At 37.5% G+C, this 13,618-nt stretch overlaps 1 protein-coding gene across 2 annotated transcripts in view; it reads left to right on the top strand.

Annotated features, from left to right (window-relative positions):
* Positions 1–5,097, top strand: part of FNDC1 (fibronectin type III domain containing 1) — a 97,445-nt gene extending 92,348 nt beyond the window's left edge. For both annotated transcript variants that reach the window (XM_060753662.2, XM_060753660.2), the window contains exons 17-19: positions 175–336; positions 2,870–2,992; positions 4,129–5,097. In XM_060753662.2, coding sequence (XP_060609645.2) covers positions 175–336; positions 2,870–2,992; positions 4,129–4,244 — 401 coding nt within the window. In that variant the 3' untranslated portion in view covers positions 4,245–5,097. The remainder of the gene's footprint in view (positions 1–174; positions 337–2,869; positions 2,993–4,128) is intronic.
* The last annotated feature ends 8,521 nt before the right edge of the window (positions 5,098–13,618 follow it).

Below are 13,618 nucleotides of genomic sequence, written 5' to 3'. Positions count from 1 at the left end.
GGTCTATTAAATGAAATAGACTTTCAAGAAAATGCATTTAGGAATGGGTTCAGGTATTGGCTGAGAAAAGTGTAAGTTTATTTTTTATAAATGTCAGTTAAGATAAAGATGCTTTACATGAACAAAGGAACTTAATTGGATAAATCAGTACATTTTTTAATTTTTGTTTTTCAGGTGGTGAACCAATTTGGATCCCATTCTCCTTCAAATATGATCCCACATACTCTGAATGCAGTGGCAAGCAATATGTGAAACGGACATGGTACAGGAAGTTTGTTGGTGTTGTTCTTTGTAATTCGCTGCGATACAAGATTTATCTCAGTGATGACCTAAGGGGTATGTATCGGTATCATTTTACAGTGCCGTGATTTTGACACAGAAAATTATTACTTGAGAAGGAGGAGGGACAAATAAAATATATTCATTTTTCAGGGCCCGTGAAAAAAAATCTCAATACTTTAGGGTGGAGGTACTTACCAGCAGCCAGTACCAACTGCAGGTTGCTCCATACCTGCTGCTGCGAGAACTAGCACATACCTCCACCTGTCCCAGGGGCAGTTGGGCATTATTGTTTTCCGTAAGGAATCATATCATCTCATGATATGTCTTTTGTGGGTTTTAGTGAGAAATTAGGCAGTATTTGCTCTTGGATTCATTTATTTGTGTGTGTGTGTGTGTGTGTGTGTGTGTTTTGTTTTTTGTTTTGTTTATATATATATATTGTGTTTATGGTAGCTGCAACATCCTCCAATAACATAGAAACCACTTCAGATATTATTGGGGTTGCAATTCCTGTTAGCTTTAGCAGTGTGATCAACAGTGAAGAATCTTGGAAGGTGCAGTCTAAGAGCATCTAGAAGACCACAGTTGCCTAATTTTGGTCTATAGAAAGGTGTTGTTATGGGAATTTGCATAAGGTCTGTGTTACTTTTGGGGCAACTGCTGGTACAGAGTTGAGAAGAAAATAGATCTTTCACTGTGGTTCCCAGCCAATAGCAGACATACAAATCTGTTTAACTGAGTTCAGGAATGTTGGCGAGGACCACTGGCTTCCTTTCATACTGTGCCAGTAGATTCTTTTACCATAATGCTCCTATTATTTCAGAAATACATAGAAATAATAAACACACTTACATTTGAGATCTTCACCCATCGTTTCTAGATTAGTATTGCTTCTGTCTGAGCCTTTACTAGCCCTTTCAGCAGACATGAATCTTCACTGTGGTCTGTTGCTTAGTGCAAACTATTTAAGCAGCAGATATTCTGAAACCTTTTTGTCCCAAAGCAAAGATAAAGACTTTTGAATTGGACTTGTGAAAATTCTTCCCACTTTTCTTTTTTGTGCAGAAATATAAACTGTGTCTTGCATTTCTATCTCTGAGCATGTAGATACCCCAATTCCAAAGACTACTGTTGCAAACCTCAGTAGAATTTGCTAATGGTAGTGTTATCTGAACGACTTTTTATACAGTTGACCCTCTATATTAGTGGGTTTGTTGTTTATTTGTAGATTTGATTTCTATGGTCTGTCTAGAAATCTCTGGGTCCTTCAGAAAGACTCTGCGGTTATCTTCCACAAAAAGTTGACCATAGAGTTGTTCTGAATTACCCAAAGATTCTTAGAGAGAATGTCCAGGTCTTTCTGCACATCAGTAAGCTTTGACATTACGAGATGCAAAGCCAACCTTAAGAAATGGGGCTACAAAGTGGCATCCACCACATGCAAACGTGGAATAGAGCAAACCACCAACCATCTATTACAATGCAATCAGAGCCCTGCCACATGCACAATGGAGAAACAGCAATATCCAACAATTAAAAAATCAAACAATATTACATATGGCATACACAATGATACATGGTGCTTACATTATCTATAAAACTTGTTTGCATTGTACTTGGAAGGCTTGCAAAATAGGACAGTTTTCAACAATGCTTAAAAGCAGAAATTGTTGTAGCATGCTGAATTAGAAGGAAAATTATTGCATATAGTAAGTGTCACAATCTCAAATGCCCCATTCTGAACTATTGTTCTCAGGAGCATGTGACACCACCAGAACACCCACTTCAGATTATCACAAGAATTCAGTAGAACTATAAAGGAGTAGGCAGAAATTTCTCCCGTTTTAGCAAGTTCTTACATTGTTTCATTTTGGAAACAAAAGCTTACTTTATTTAGCATGTCAGAAGCGAACCAAGGGTACAGTTGTAATGTATTTAAAAACACAAACAAGGTTTAAAAACCTTGGCATTATAGTAAATGTCCTTTGACCAGAAGCTGGCCACTTGGAGTGCCTCTGGTGCTGCTATAAGAAGGTTGTAAGCATTTATGGATAAATACATTTGCAAGGAAGTTTACTACCCTACTTCATGCCTCTTGCGATCTCAGCAGAGTATGTACATGAGATCTTGCGTCACAGTTTGATAGTTCTTCAAGATGCAGAAGCCTTTTCATTCAAGGAACACCATATGCTATTGGATACATTTGCCATCAGGCATTTAAGGAATGACGAGAGACAGGATGCAGGGCATGATATGAATGAGATTGGGGTGCGGGCTGTGTAGTTTTTGAATGTAGTTTTAATTGCAGCACAAAACATCGATTTTTTTTCAATGTTTATATTAATATTTTAATGAATTGTTGTTTTTAATTTGTATTATGTTTGTTATGAGCCACTTTGAGTCCCTATATTGGGAGAAAGGATTTTAAAAAGGAATGATAAATAAGTAAATTTATCATTTACAAAAAAAAAATGATAAATAAGTAAATAGTGCAAACTGACAACCTTGGTACTGCATGAAGTGGTGCTTTCTACTGGAACAGTACTGGAAGAATTGTCAGTTCTAATCACAAACACAATTTCTCCAGATACATTTTACAGCATTGGCGATAGCTGGGGAAGAGGTGAAGATCACTGTCAGTTTGTGGATTCGCATCTGGATGGAAGAACAGGACCACAATCATATGTGGAAGCCCTGCCTCCTATTCAAGGTAAAAAAGAAGAGGAAGGAAAAGCATTATTACTTATTTAAAATGAGGATGGTATTTGCCAAGAATCCTGTTCATGGCATAGCTCTGCTTTCATGGTGCAAAATTACACCAGTGTAGCTACAGTGAAGTTGTTAGACTGAGCCACTGCAGAATTATCACTCAACAGACCGTTCACTCTCTCATTGCCCAGTAGTTGATCCAGTTCTCTGCTTGTAGATAAGGTCCACACTTGTTGAACTTCTTAGATAGTACAACTACTTGCACACAATTTGAACTGACATTACAGAGCTTGTAGACTCTGAATAGGATATTGCCCATGTCCAGCTCCAAGATGGCATAACCATTTGCATATTAGTATTCTTGCTAGTATAAAGTCACAGCAGGATTTCATCCTTATGTTCATACCAATTATGGATCAGACTGTAGACATCTTATGTCCTGGCTCCCAGAATAGTTCCATGCAATTCATTCTTGACTCTTTTATTTTTAAAAAAATTAGACAGTGAGTGGCAGTGTTTTTGTAAGCTTTGGATTTTTAGCATTGAAAATGAAATATTCAGCCACTAAAGTCATGGGATCACTCTGTGCTTTGCCATCTAATCAGAGGACAGTCAATCCAGATGCAGTGGCTCACTCCAAGGACCTGAAATATGAAACACAAGGAAACTGTGGAATTGGCACAGCGACCAGCAGTTCAGATAGTACACCACACATGTGGAAAAGAGTGCTGGGATTCTGCTAATGTTTTAAGCATTCTGACTTTTTCTACACAGAGTCAGCTTTCTCTCTATCAAATTAATTTTTCACTGTAGTTGTTTCTTTCTGATCCTCACTTTTACTTTTGTTTAACTATGAATGGTGATACTTTGGCCTTCCTTTTGCTGTTGCCTCCTTCTCCACCTTCCTTCTCCGCAGTGGCAAAGTGGAAAGAGAATGGTGGACAGTTCAGTTTCATGAACTTTTTCCAAGTCCCGAGCAGGAATGTCATCTGCCAGAGCATCAGGACAATGCATTACCTGTACAGTATTATTTTTAAAAAATCACTCCATTATGTATAACTCTGTTTCTTCTATGACAAAAGAAATATTCCTTTGCTGCCTCTGAGTAACTAATTTTGGTATTTTTAACTCATACAGGTTATTATCGTCAGTATCGACAAGAGCCTGTATCATTTGGACGCATTGGATACATGACACCTTATTACTATGTGGGCTGGTATGAGTGTGGTGTACCCATTCCAGGAAAATGGTAACGGAGTTGCAGACTTTCTGCAGTTCTAAGCACAGTGCACCCAACAGTGCCTTTTGAATGGCTATTGCTGGAGGACGCTGGGCAGCTGGTACAAAAGAGCAAAAGAAAACAGCAGCATGAAAAAAGAAGAAACCAGTAAAGACTCAATAGACATTGATGAAATTCAATACTGTGTAGGTTTTCGTCAACCTAAGTCTATGGTGCTCTTTGGTTCCTCTTGATGCAAAGCGCATACAGGATTAAGTCTGGGTGTGCTGTCTGCTTTCCCTTGCCTTTAAAAGGCATGGGGGTGCAATCACAATATGTGCTCAGTGAAACCTAACATATTTGGCTAGCCACAAAAAAATGGGGTGGGGGTGGGGATATATTTAGCAAAGAACGACTTAAGCATGCTTTGCTTGCATTACGGAATGCTAACCACTTTCCACTGCTATTAATAGAATTTTTGTGTTGCCTTCAAATGCCTTCTGCTCCAGGATACTGCTATGCACTCATGTTGTGTCAATGACATGCCCATGAAAACCTGTCACTGTTATTCAACACTTCTGTGTGTTGCTGGATTAAAATCCTGGGTCACTATGTAAATTGAAACTTTACAAAACCAAGAACAACCAGTACTGTATGCTTGCAGGGGTATTTCTTAGAACTGAGGTTTTCTTATTGATTTAGATAAATATGTCTATAGGATGATGTTTGTATGTAAAAGGTGCTACTAACTAACAAGTCGTCTACAAATATTCTGTGAAAAATATACTATGCACAATACGTTAACCATGTAAAGAACCAGGCTTCCCTTTTTGTGAGTACTGTTGAACTGTAATGATGTTAATATTTGTATAAAATAGAAGAATTCAGCACCTGGCTCCTGGGAAGTGATTTTTCAACCATGGTGAATTGTTTGGCACACACAGATCAATGTGATGATGACTATTCCAATGCAAATGTCAAGCTAATAGCCTCACAGTGTGTAAACTAAAGCCATGACAGATATTCCTTAGAACATTAAGCGTCACAGAGGGAATAACTGATTTTACAGCTAAAATATAGTGAAACTTTGTGCTCATTGAAATGTGGCTTAAGTCACAATACTGTGTATACTTATATGGCAAAAGACTGCACTGAGTTAAACTACATGAGTGCTATTGTTACTGCCTTTAATATGCATGGCTTTAAATACGACAGTAGATTTCATGGGGAGTAAAGGTAGGATGTGGCAGAGGATCAGAATGGTCATGTGTGTTGGAGAGCGAATTCAACTCTTACATTATGGTCTCACAGAATGAAACCCTGTCACTGACATAGCTATTTGTTCGTAAGAAAATTGTTATTGATGCTAATGAGAATATTCCAACCTCAGAGAGATCTTCTAATCATGGCTGGGTATGTAGCTTAAACTTCCACTTCTTTGGCTAATTGGTCCCAGTCATGCATCTACCATCACATTACACCAGAATACGTATTCAGTTCTAAAAGGTACACATGAAATGAAGTAATACACTTAATATCAAGGCTAGTCTCTCCAAGTTCAAGCATATTCATTAGAATATGGAATAAATTCTAGCACTCAGTTCAATTGTTTTCATCCCCTTTCGTTGGTTTGGAGATTTGTGTGGAGGTGATGGGTGGTGGTGGTTCAATAACAGATGTGAAAATTACTTCTATTAACTCAAGAGAAACCTACATTTGACAGAAAGGGGAATTTTAAAAGTGACCTATGAAATGACATGCAGATCACACTTTGGTTATTGTTATTTTGGAAGATCCAAACTATCTATCGGAGCACAGAAATTCTGGCATAACCATCTGTTAACAGCATCTTATAAACCTCTTGTCATGCTGAAAACAGTATTACCCAACCTGAGAAAACAGCAACATTCCCAAATAAGTGTGGGAATTGATAGATATTATTTTCAAACATTTTACATAACACAATTCTAAATACATGATTCATAACTTTTCTAAAACATGTTTTGTTACCAGTGTTCTTGGCCAATGGCTCCAGAGTATTACATTATATAAGGCATAAATTGATGTAAAGCTAATCTTTCAGGGTTTTATGTGGGATACAAAAGCAGTATTTTATTTGGGTTCACATAAAGTTTCAGCATTTTACTGCAATTAAAAGGAAAAAGATGTCATAAAGAAATGCAAATCTTGTTCAAGTTGTAATTTGATTTTGTCACAGCTCAAATTCTATTTTCCATAGTGTATTCCAAGCAGAGATCTAAATCTTAATCTGGACTATGGTCCTCTTAGTGACATATCCCATTGTAAATCCATTTTATGCCTGAAAATGTGTATGTGCAGACAGCTAAATATAAAATTATTATTTCAGAAGTTAATATTCTTTAATATTCTCTTTCTCCCTCTGCAGTGACCAAAGCGTCTCTTCTGCACCCACACCCACACCCAGACTCTTGATATTGCCATGGTAGTCCTAAATAGCCATTCTACAGCTGATGGAGTGTGACAGTAGGGCATCTCAATTTGCATCTGCCTATGCCCCATATCCAGATGCAATCTGATGACATCATCTTCTGTGTCCTGGCAAATCTTGGTGGAAGGTGTCGTCAGGTCCGTGTCTATCTATGGGTCTTAGTCAGTTGTTTCTCTAATTCCTACCCTCTGGTCTCCATTAGACATAAAAGAACCAGTCATGGCTGAAGCCATGACCATGGCAGTAGGGAGTAGGGAGCCACAGTGGATTTCACACTGAGCAAAGTAGGGTTTCATCCATTACCAGTATCGAATTCTGAAATGTGGAAGCATTGCATTCTAACCATAAAAAAACCCACTTTATCCATTTAAGGCATGTATATGTTGAGGTTGACATATATTTTTGGTTTACAACCAAAATTATGGATTTTGATATGACCTGTGGATAATTTGAAGTTCATTCTGCAGAAGGGGTAAAGCACCAATCCCTAAAGATAATTTAACACTAACATATACATGTTGAATTAATTGGGACTTCTTCATAACCACTCCATAATTCACTGCCCTTCTAGAGCAAAACTAAATGTTGTGGTTGCGCAAAACTTGCATATCTTGCCACCTATTGGCTGTTTTAGATATTTATGTGGGCCTGTTACCAACAACTTGCAAATTGTTCAGATGTACTTCATAAAAATGGAAAATGAGCATGCCTTGCTTAGCAAGAGTTGAAAATGCTGATTTTGCTTGATGGTTACCATTTCAGTTTCAGAAATGCTTCTCTTTGACTTGTGATTTTAAAAAACTAAGTTGGATTCATAATCTATACTCAACTGAAATAAAAAAAATGTGAGTCATCTGCCATTAAAAGTTCTAGAAAAGTGAATACCACCTATTTGGAAGTGGAAAGGATAGGATAGGATTTGCATGCATGTATGTATATGAACAGACCATGATTATAATAAGAGGGAGATGACTATGGATCCATTTCAAGCACAGGGCCCACTCTTCAACCTGGTGCCATTTAAGTTGGAGGTATGGCTTCTAAATCTCCATTTTGGTCCCCTAATTCAGAAGAAAAAGAGCCAAGAGAATATGTTCTGCCTCTTCAGGCTGCAAACCAAGCGTGCCAGCATAGCGTGAAAAATGTTGATGATGCTCTTCATCCTGCAGTTTCAAATATTTGGTCAAGTCTTAATTCTTTATGGAAAAATAAACAAGCACATCTATCTCATTAGTATGCAAATTTATTTCATGTGTAGTACATATATGGTAAAATTATATGTATAACAAAATTGTTTTAAAATAAATTTGTGATTTATTACCAGTAAATGTTGGTTTGTATATCTGGAGTCACAAAAGATTATTGGGTAAAAAAGGATTGTGAGTGGACAAAGTTTAAGAAACCCTGTTCTAGAGAGTCCAGCTCAGTATTTGGTGCTGTAAAACAACATAAGAGTAATACAGCTATTTTGAATATTAAGCCTATTTTAAGTATATTAAGCCTGGCCACAACCATCATTTCCTCACCCAAGCATTCAAAAAAGGCAAAAGCAGCACCACAGCAGCAAGAGAAGAGGAGGCCAGTGCTTTGTTTAGGTTCTCCCAGGATGAACTAAGCCTTCCCCCTTTGTTTCTTTACTTAGAGAAGGGGATGGTTCCTTTTTTATATTATACTAGCTGTCCCCTGACCCACGTTGCTGTGGCCCAGTCTGTTGATCTGGAAAATAAAGTAATGAGAAAGTGTTGGTTTCTAATATATGTAATTTCTTTATACTTGTGGGTAAACAGTATTTCTTGCTGTTTCTTTGTGTTGATGTGGAGAGTGTCTGGTTTGCCTACGCTGGAACATGCAACATATCATTGTCCTTCTTTAGGAGTCCCTTTCAAATCTATGATACTATATCTCTGTGTGTGTGAATCATATCTATCTATCTATCTATCTATCTATCTATCTATCTGTATCTATGGCTGGATGGCTCTTTGTCAGGAGGACTTTGATTACGTTTTCTTGCCCTGGTAAAGGGAGTAAGACTGGATGGCCTTAAGTATTTTCTGTTGGTCATGGGGGTTCTTTGTGGGAAGTTTGTCCTGATTCTGTCGTTCGTGGGGTTCAGAATGCTCTTTGATTGTAGATGAACTGTGAATCCCAGTGACTACAACTTCCAAATGTCAAGGTCTATTTCCCCCAAACTCCATCTGTGTTCATATTTGGCCGTATTGAATGCTTGTGCCAAGTTTGGTCCAGATCCATCATTGTTTGAGTCCACAGTGCTCTTTGGATGTAGGTGAACTACAACTCCCAAACTCAAGGTCAATGCCCACCAAACCCTTCCAATATTTTCTGTTGGTCATGGGAGTTCTGTGTGCCAAGTTTAGTTCAATTCCATTGTTGGAGTTCAGAATGCTCTTTGATTGTAGGTGAACTATAAATCCCAGCAACTACAACTCCCAAATGACAAAATCATATTTTTTTGTGTGATGGTCATTCCTTGTGTTGTGAGATGTTTTGTTGCCAAATTTGGTGTGATTTCGTTCATTGGTTCTTTTGTTTTTAAGGTACTCATGCACAGAGCATTTTTATATATGAGGGGTATTTTTAAAGTAAGGTCCATTTGAACATAAGTACACAACGAAAGTTTATTTCAAAAAAGTAAATTTATTTTCAGAAAGTACATACTTCACTCTATTTTTTGACATAGTTGCCAAGTTTGTTCAAACACTTATCATACCTCTGAACCAATTTTAAAATACCCTCTTCATAAAAACTTGCCGCCACCAAAAGCCACCAAATCTTCTGTAATCAAAGAAGGGCAACCGGAGTGGTCCTCATTGTGGACGTTGTCACGGCCATCTTTGAATTGTCGTACCCACTTACACACTTTGCTTTCACTCATAACAGTATCACCGTACACTTCACAAATCTGTTGATGAATTTCTGCAGCAGGCAGGTTCCTTGCTGACAAAAACCGTATCACTGAGCGAACCTCACATGCGGCGGGTGAGTTGATAGTCTTAAACATTTTTAAAGCACAGAACAGAACCGTACAGGTTAGCGACAGAGCAGAAACTGAGCACAGTTGTTCCCGAGGCATGACGGTACACGATGCACGCGCTCATTGCAGTATGCACGTGAACTACTAGTGTCTACAACAAAACGGACCTTACTTAAAAAATACTCCTCGTATATAGATTATACAGTTATTGTGGACTTAATTGCAAACAAATGTGTCAAACCCAAACCTTTGATGAACTGAGATTATTTTTAAAAAGAGCTGTCAAAGGAAATGAAAGATATTTTACCCCTCTGGATACACTGACTTAACAAGCTAACAAAGAGAAATCAAAAATTAGGAAAACTGAAATTGGGACTTAAAAACAGACAGAAAGTTTAGAAAAATCAGAGCACAAGAAGGAGGAAATTTTAAAGAAATGATTCTCCCAGATGTGAAGGAACAGAAGAAAACAATCAATGCTCATGATCTGCCAAAATAGGAAATTATTTGTCTTAAGATGCCCTTCCATAAACAGGTCTGACTAAGACCCATAGATAGGTCTCATGTGATCAATGAGACCTATTGACAGGATTCTTACGGGATCAGTCCAAAAAAGCTTCATAGTGGTGAACCTTATAAGATGAGAGATTGGTGATTTGGTTCTTTATCAATGGATTGTATTGGTGAAAAGATTGGGAAACAAGATTGACATACAGAGGGGAGGAGAAAAGCAGGAGTAATGCATGCCTAGAGAATGGAAAACAAAGAAACATAACAACGGCTAATGAAGAGCTGTGAACGTTTTGAGATGAACAAATTAATTAGACTGATGAAGGAGAAATATTTGTCCTACTACAAACAAGATTGGGACTTACTAATTTACTAGTTATAATGAGGGATGCTTATTGTGGGCTTTGGAAATTGGTAGAATGTTATTAAAAGTAGAAGTGTGCGTATACAATAGCATTTAAAGGGAACAGACTAAATAGAGATAAAAATCAGCATACAGCGAGTGAGAGAGTCTGTTTCATTGAATCATAGAATAACAGAGTTGGAAGAGACCAAATGGGCCATCAAGTCCAATCCCTTGCCATGCAGGAAAAGCACAATCAAAGTGCCCTTGACAGATGGCCATCCAGCCTCTGTTCAAAAGCCTCCAAAGAAGGAGCTTCCACCACACTCCAAGGCAGAGAGTTCTTACGGTCATGAAGTTCTATGTAATGGTTAGGTGAAATCTCCTTTCCTGTAATTTGAACCAATTGCTCCATGTCCTAGCTTCCAGTGCCACATAAAACAAACCTCTCTCTTCCTTATGACGTTTTAATATATTTAAACATTGTGATCACATTCTCCTCTCAACATTTTCTTCTGCAAACTACTAAGCATACCCAGCTCTTTCAGTTACTCCTTATAGGGCATAGTTTCCAGATCTGTAATTATTTCAGTTGCTTTCCTCTAGACATGTTCCAGCTTGTCAATAACCCTCTTAAATTGTGGTGCCCAGAATTGGACACCGTATTCTAGGTGAGGCCTGACCAATGCAGAATAGAAGGGCACCATTACTTCATTTGATTTACGTAGACACTATACTCCTTTTGATGCAGCTGAAAATCCCATTGGCTCCTTTACCTACTGCATTTTATTCTTTTTATGTATGTTTATGTCCTTATTTGTTTTATTTCTGTGTTTATGTATTGTTACCTGTAATATGCCTTTAGCAGTAGGCCAGCATCAGTAGTGGTTAGAATTTAAATGAGGCGTTCATTTTTTTAAAATAGCAAAACTTGTATAAACATGCCTTTGTCTTTCCCTTCTTCTTCTTTTTAAAAACAAAAATTATTAATAAAAATGGTGATGACAAATAGAGCCCTAAGATACTTGTTAGGAGTCCACACTGACACCCTGGAAAATAACTTTACTGGGCAACAGTTCCCTGTATCCCTGGCCCACGGCCAGTCTGAAGGATTCTATATTCCAAAATGTTATGTCACCAGGCTTTACCATAAAATTAAAAAGAGCATCTAAAACCAAGTTAAACTCATAAAAATATTTAATGAGAGTTTAACCAGTTAAGTTAAAACATCAGAGCTGCAGTTTACTCATGGAGCCATTCATAAGCTTTCTGAAACCAAGATTTTTTTTTCTCTCCTAAAATTCTCAAAAGGGGTTAACAGTTTTGCATATCACGTGGAGCAGTCACTCAAGGGAACCGTACTACTTAAATAAACAATGAATAAACTTTCCACTGAATAATATTTTCCCATAAAACATAGAATATGACTCAGACTATTTGCTCCTTTCTACATGGAGATAATACAGGACAGTAAGAATCCTAGACAATGGTGAGGGTCTTGATGGAATATACAAACACTACAGCAGCACCTGAAATGAACAACAAGCTTCCATTGATTCCACCATACTTGAGTTCTTTCTTTAGGTTTTTTTGTCTCAGTCATAGAATTATAACCAATATTCCCTCACTCTTTAACTATGGAACATACAGTAAGACCTCCATGTTTCACTTACCCATGCCTAGGGAAAAATGGTATCTCTAGGTATTTGCTAGGTTCTCCAGGTGATTTCATAGTATGCTTCCTTTGGAAGTCACCACAGAGTTGCAGTGAAAGACCTAGCAAGTTCGTAGAGAAGATATCACTAAGTCCTGCAAAGAAACTCTATGGTATGCTGGAACCAGAAGTAAGCCAATTTAATGATGTTCCATTACATCAGAGGTTTCAGATAACCAAGGACTGGCTAGGAATGTACCCAACAGTGGATACCTGAGTCTTGCTGCAAAGGGCTATTAGGTGAGTGGAACAGGTATCATGGATCTGCCAATGTATGCTGCTGTTTCCTTTCTCTGTTTAGCTGTTGTTAGACTATGCTTCAAGCTTCTCTACCACTGCACTAAACTGCTCATTACATTCTTTCTGTGGAAAACATGTTGGAGTGGCCATTTGGGCTGAACACCCCATTTTGCAGCCGATATTTCTTTTTTGGATCAGGTTCCTAGCACCAGATGGTTACAATTTATAGTTTTCCTTTGCTCCTTTGAAGATTCAGTTAGCTCTTGAAGTTAGCTTTAGAGTAAAACAATTTGTGATTAAGTATTGGTGCAGTAAAATAACAAAAATGTAGGAAGAGCCAGCCCTGCTGTTACACAAAAAAGAGTGAGGCTGGTTGCTATTAAAGTAGAGCAAACTGTTATATGAGTAATTTTGTTATCCTTGTTATTTTTTAATTTCTGGAGATAAGGCATGGTGCTTGAACAGTTTTGTCTTCTGTGTCAAAATAAGGTGGCTGGATTCGGGTCTTCTTCAACTTGGGTATATATGGGTGTGCCATTTGCTCGTTTACCTCAGGCAGCAAAATATTTTGCTCTGGCCCTGAATGTGTAAGAAATATAATCATGATAAAGGAGAATGGCAGTTAAAATCTGGCAGAAACCCTTCACCAATAAATTTGGAGTAGTATATGTTTTGGTCTCAATAGAGATGGTCTATTTCTAGCATATGCAAGTCTTAAGTCCACCGTACTTTGCACCAATATAGAACAATTTATCCTTAAGCTATGAGAACTATAGTGTCAAACTACAATTTTTCACATGTTCCATTTTTTATGCTTTCTCTCGTTCCTGTATTTCCACTATTAATTTTTTTTGTTCAGTACACTTTTACTGAACAAAGTGTGGTATTTCTTGCAAATATGTCAAAATTCTTACTGGTATTTCAAACCATTTTTTAAAAAAATCATAATTAATTTTAAAGCAAAATTATTCCCCCTTTGACTTAATAGTTTTTCCACTTTGAATCACTCTAATGTGTAATTTGATATCGTTTTGCAGGCTCATGAAGGAATATTTTCAAAATATATGATCTTTCTTGTATCCAAAAATCTTTTGCTTTAGGATATTCCATTTTTTATGTGGGAGTGTTCACTGCAAAGT

Source organism: Anolis sagrei, chromosome 1 (assembly GCF_037176765.1).
Source record: "Anolis sagrei isolate rAnoSag1 chromosome 1, rAnoSag1.mat, whole genome shotgun sequence".
Lineage (NCBI taxonomy): Eukaryota > Metazoa > Chordata > Lepidosauria > Squamata > Dactyloidae > Anolis > Anolis sagrei.
This window is presented reverse-complemented; position numbering and strand designations above follow the sequence as displayed.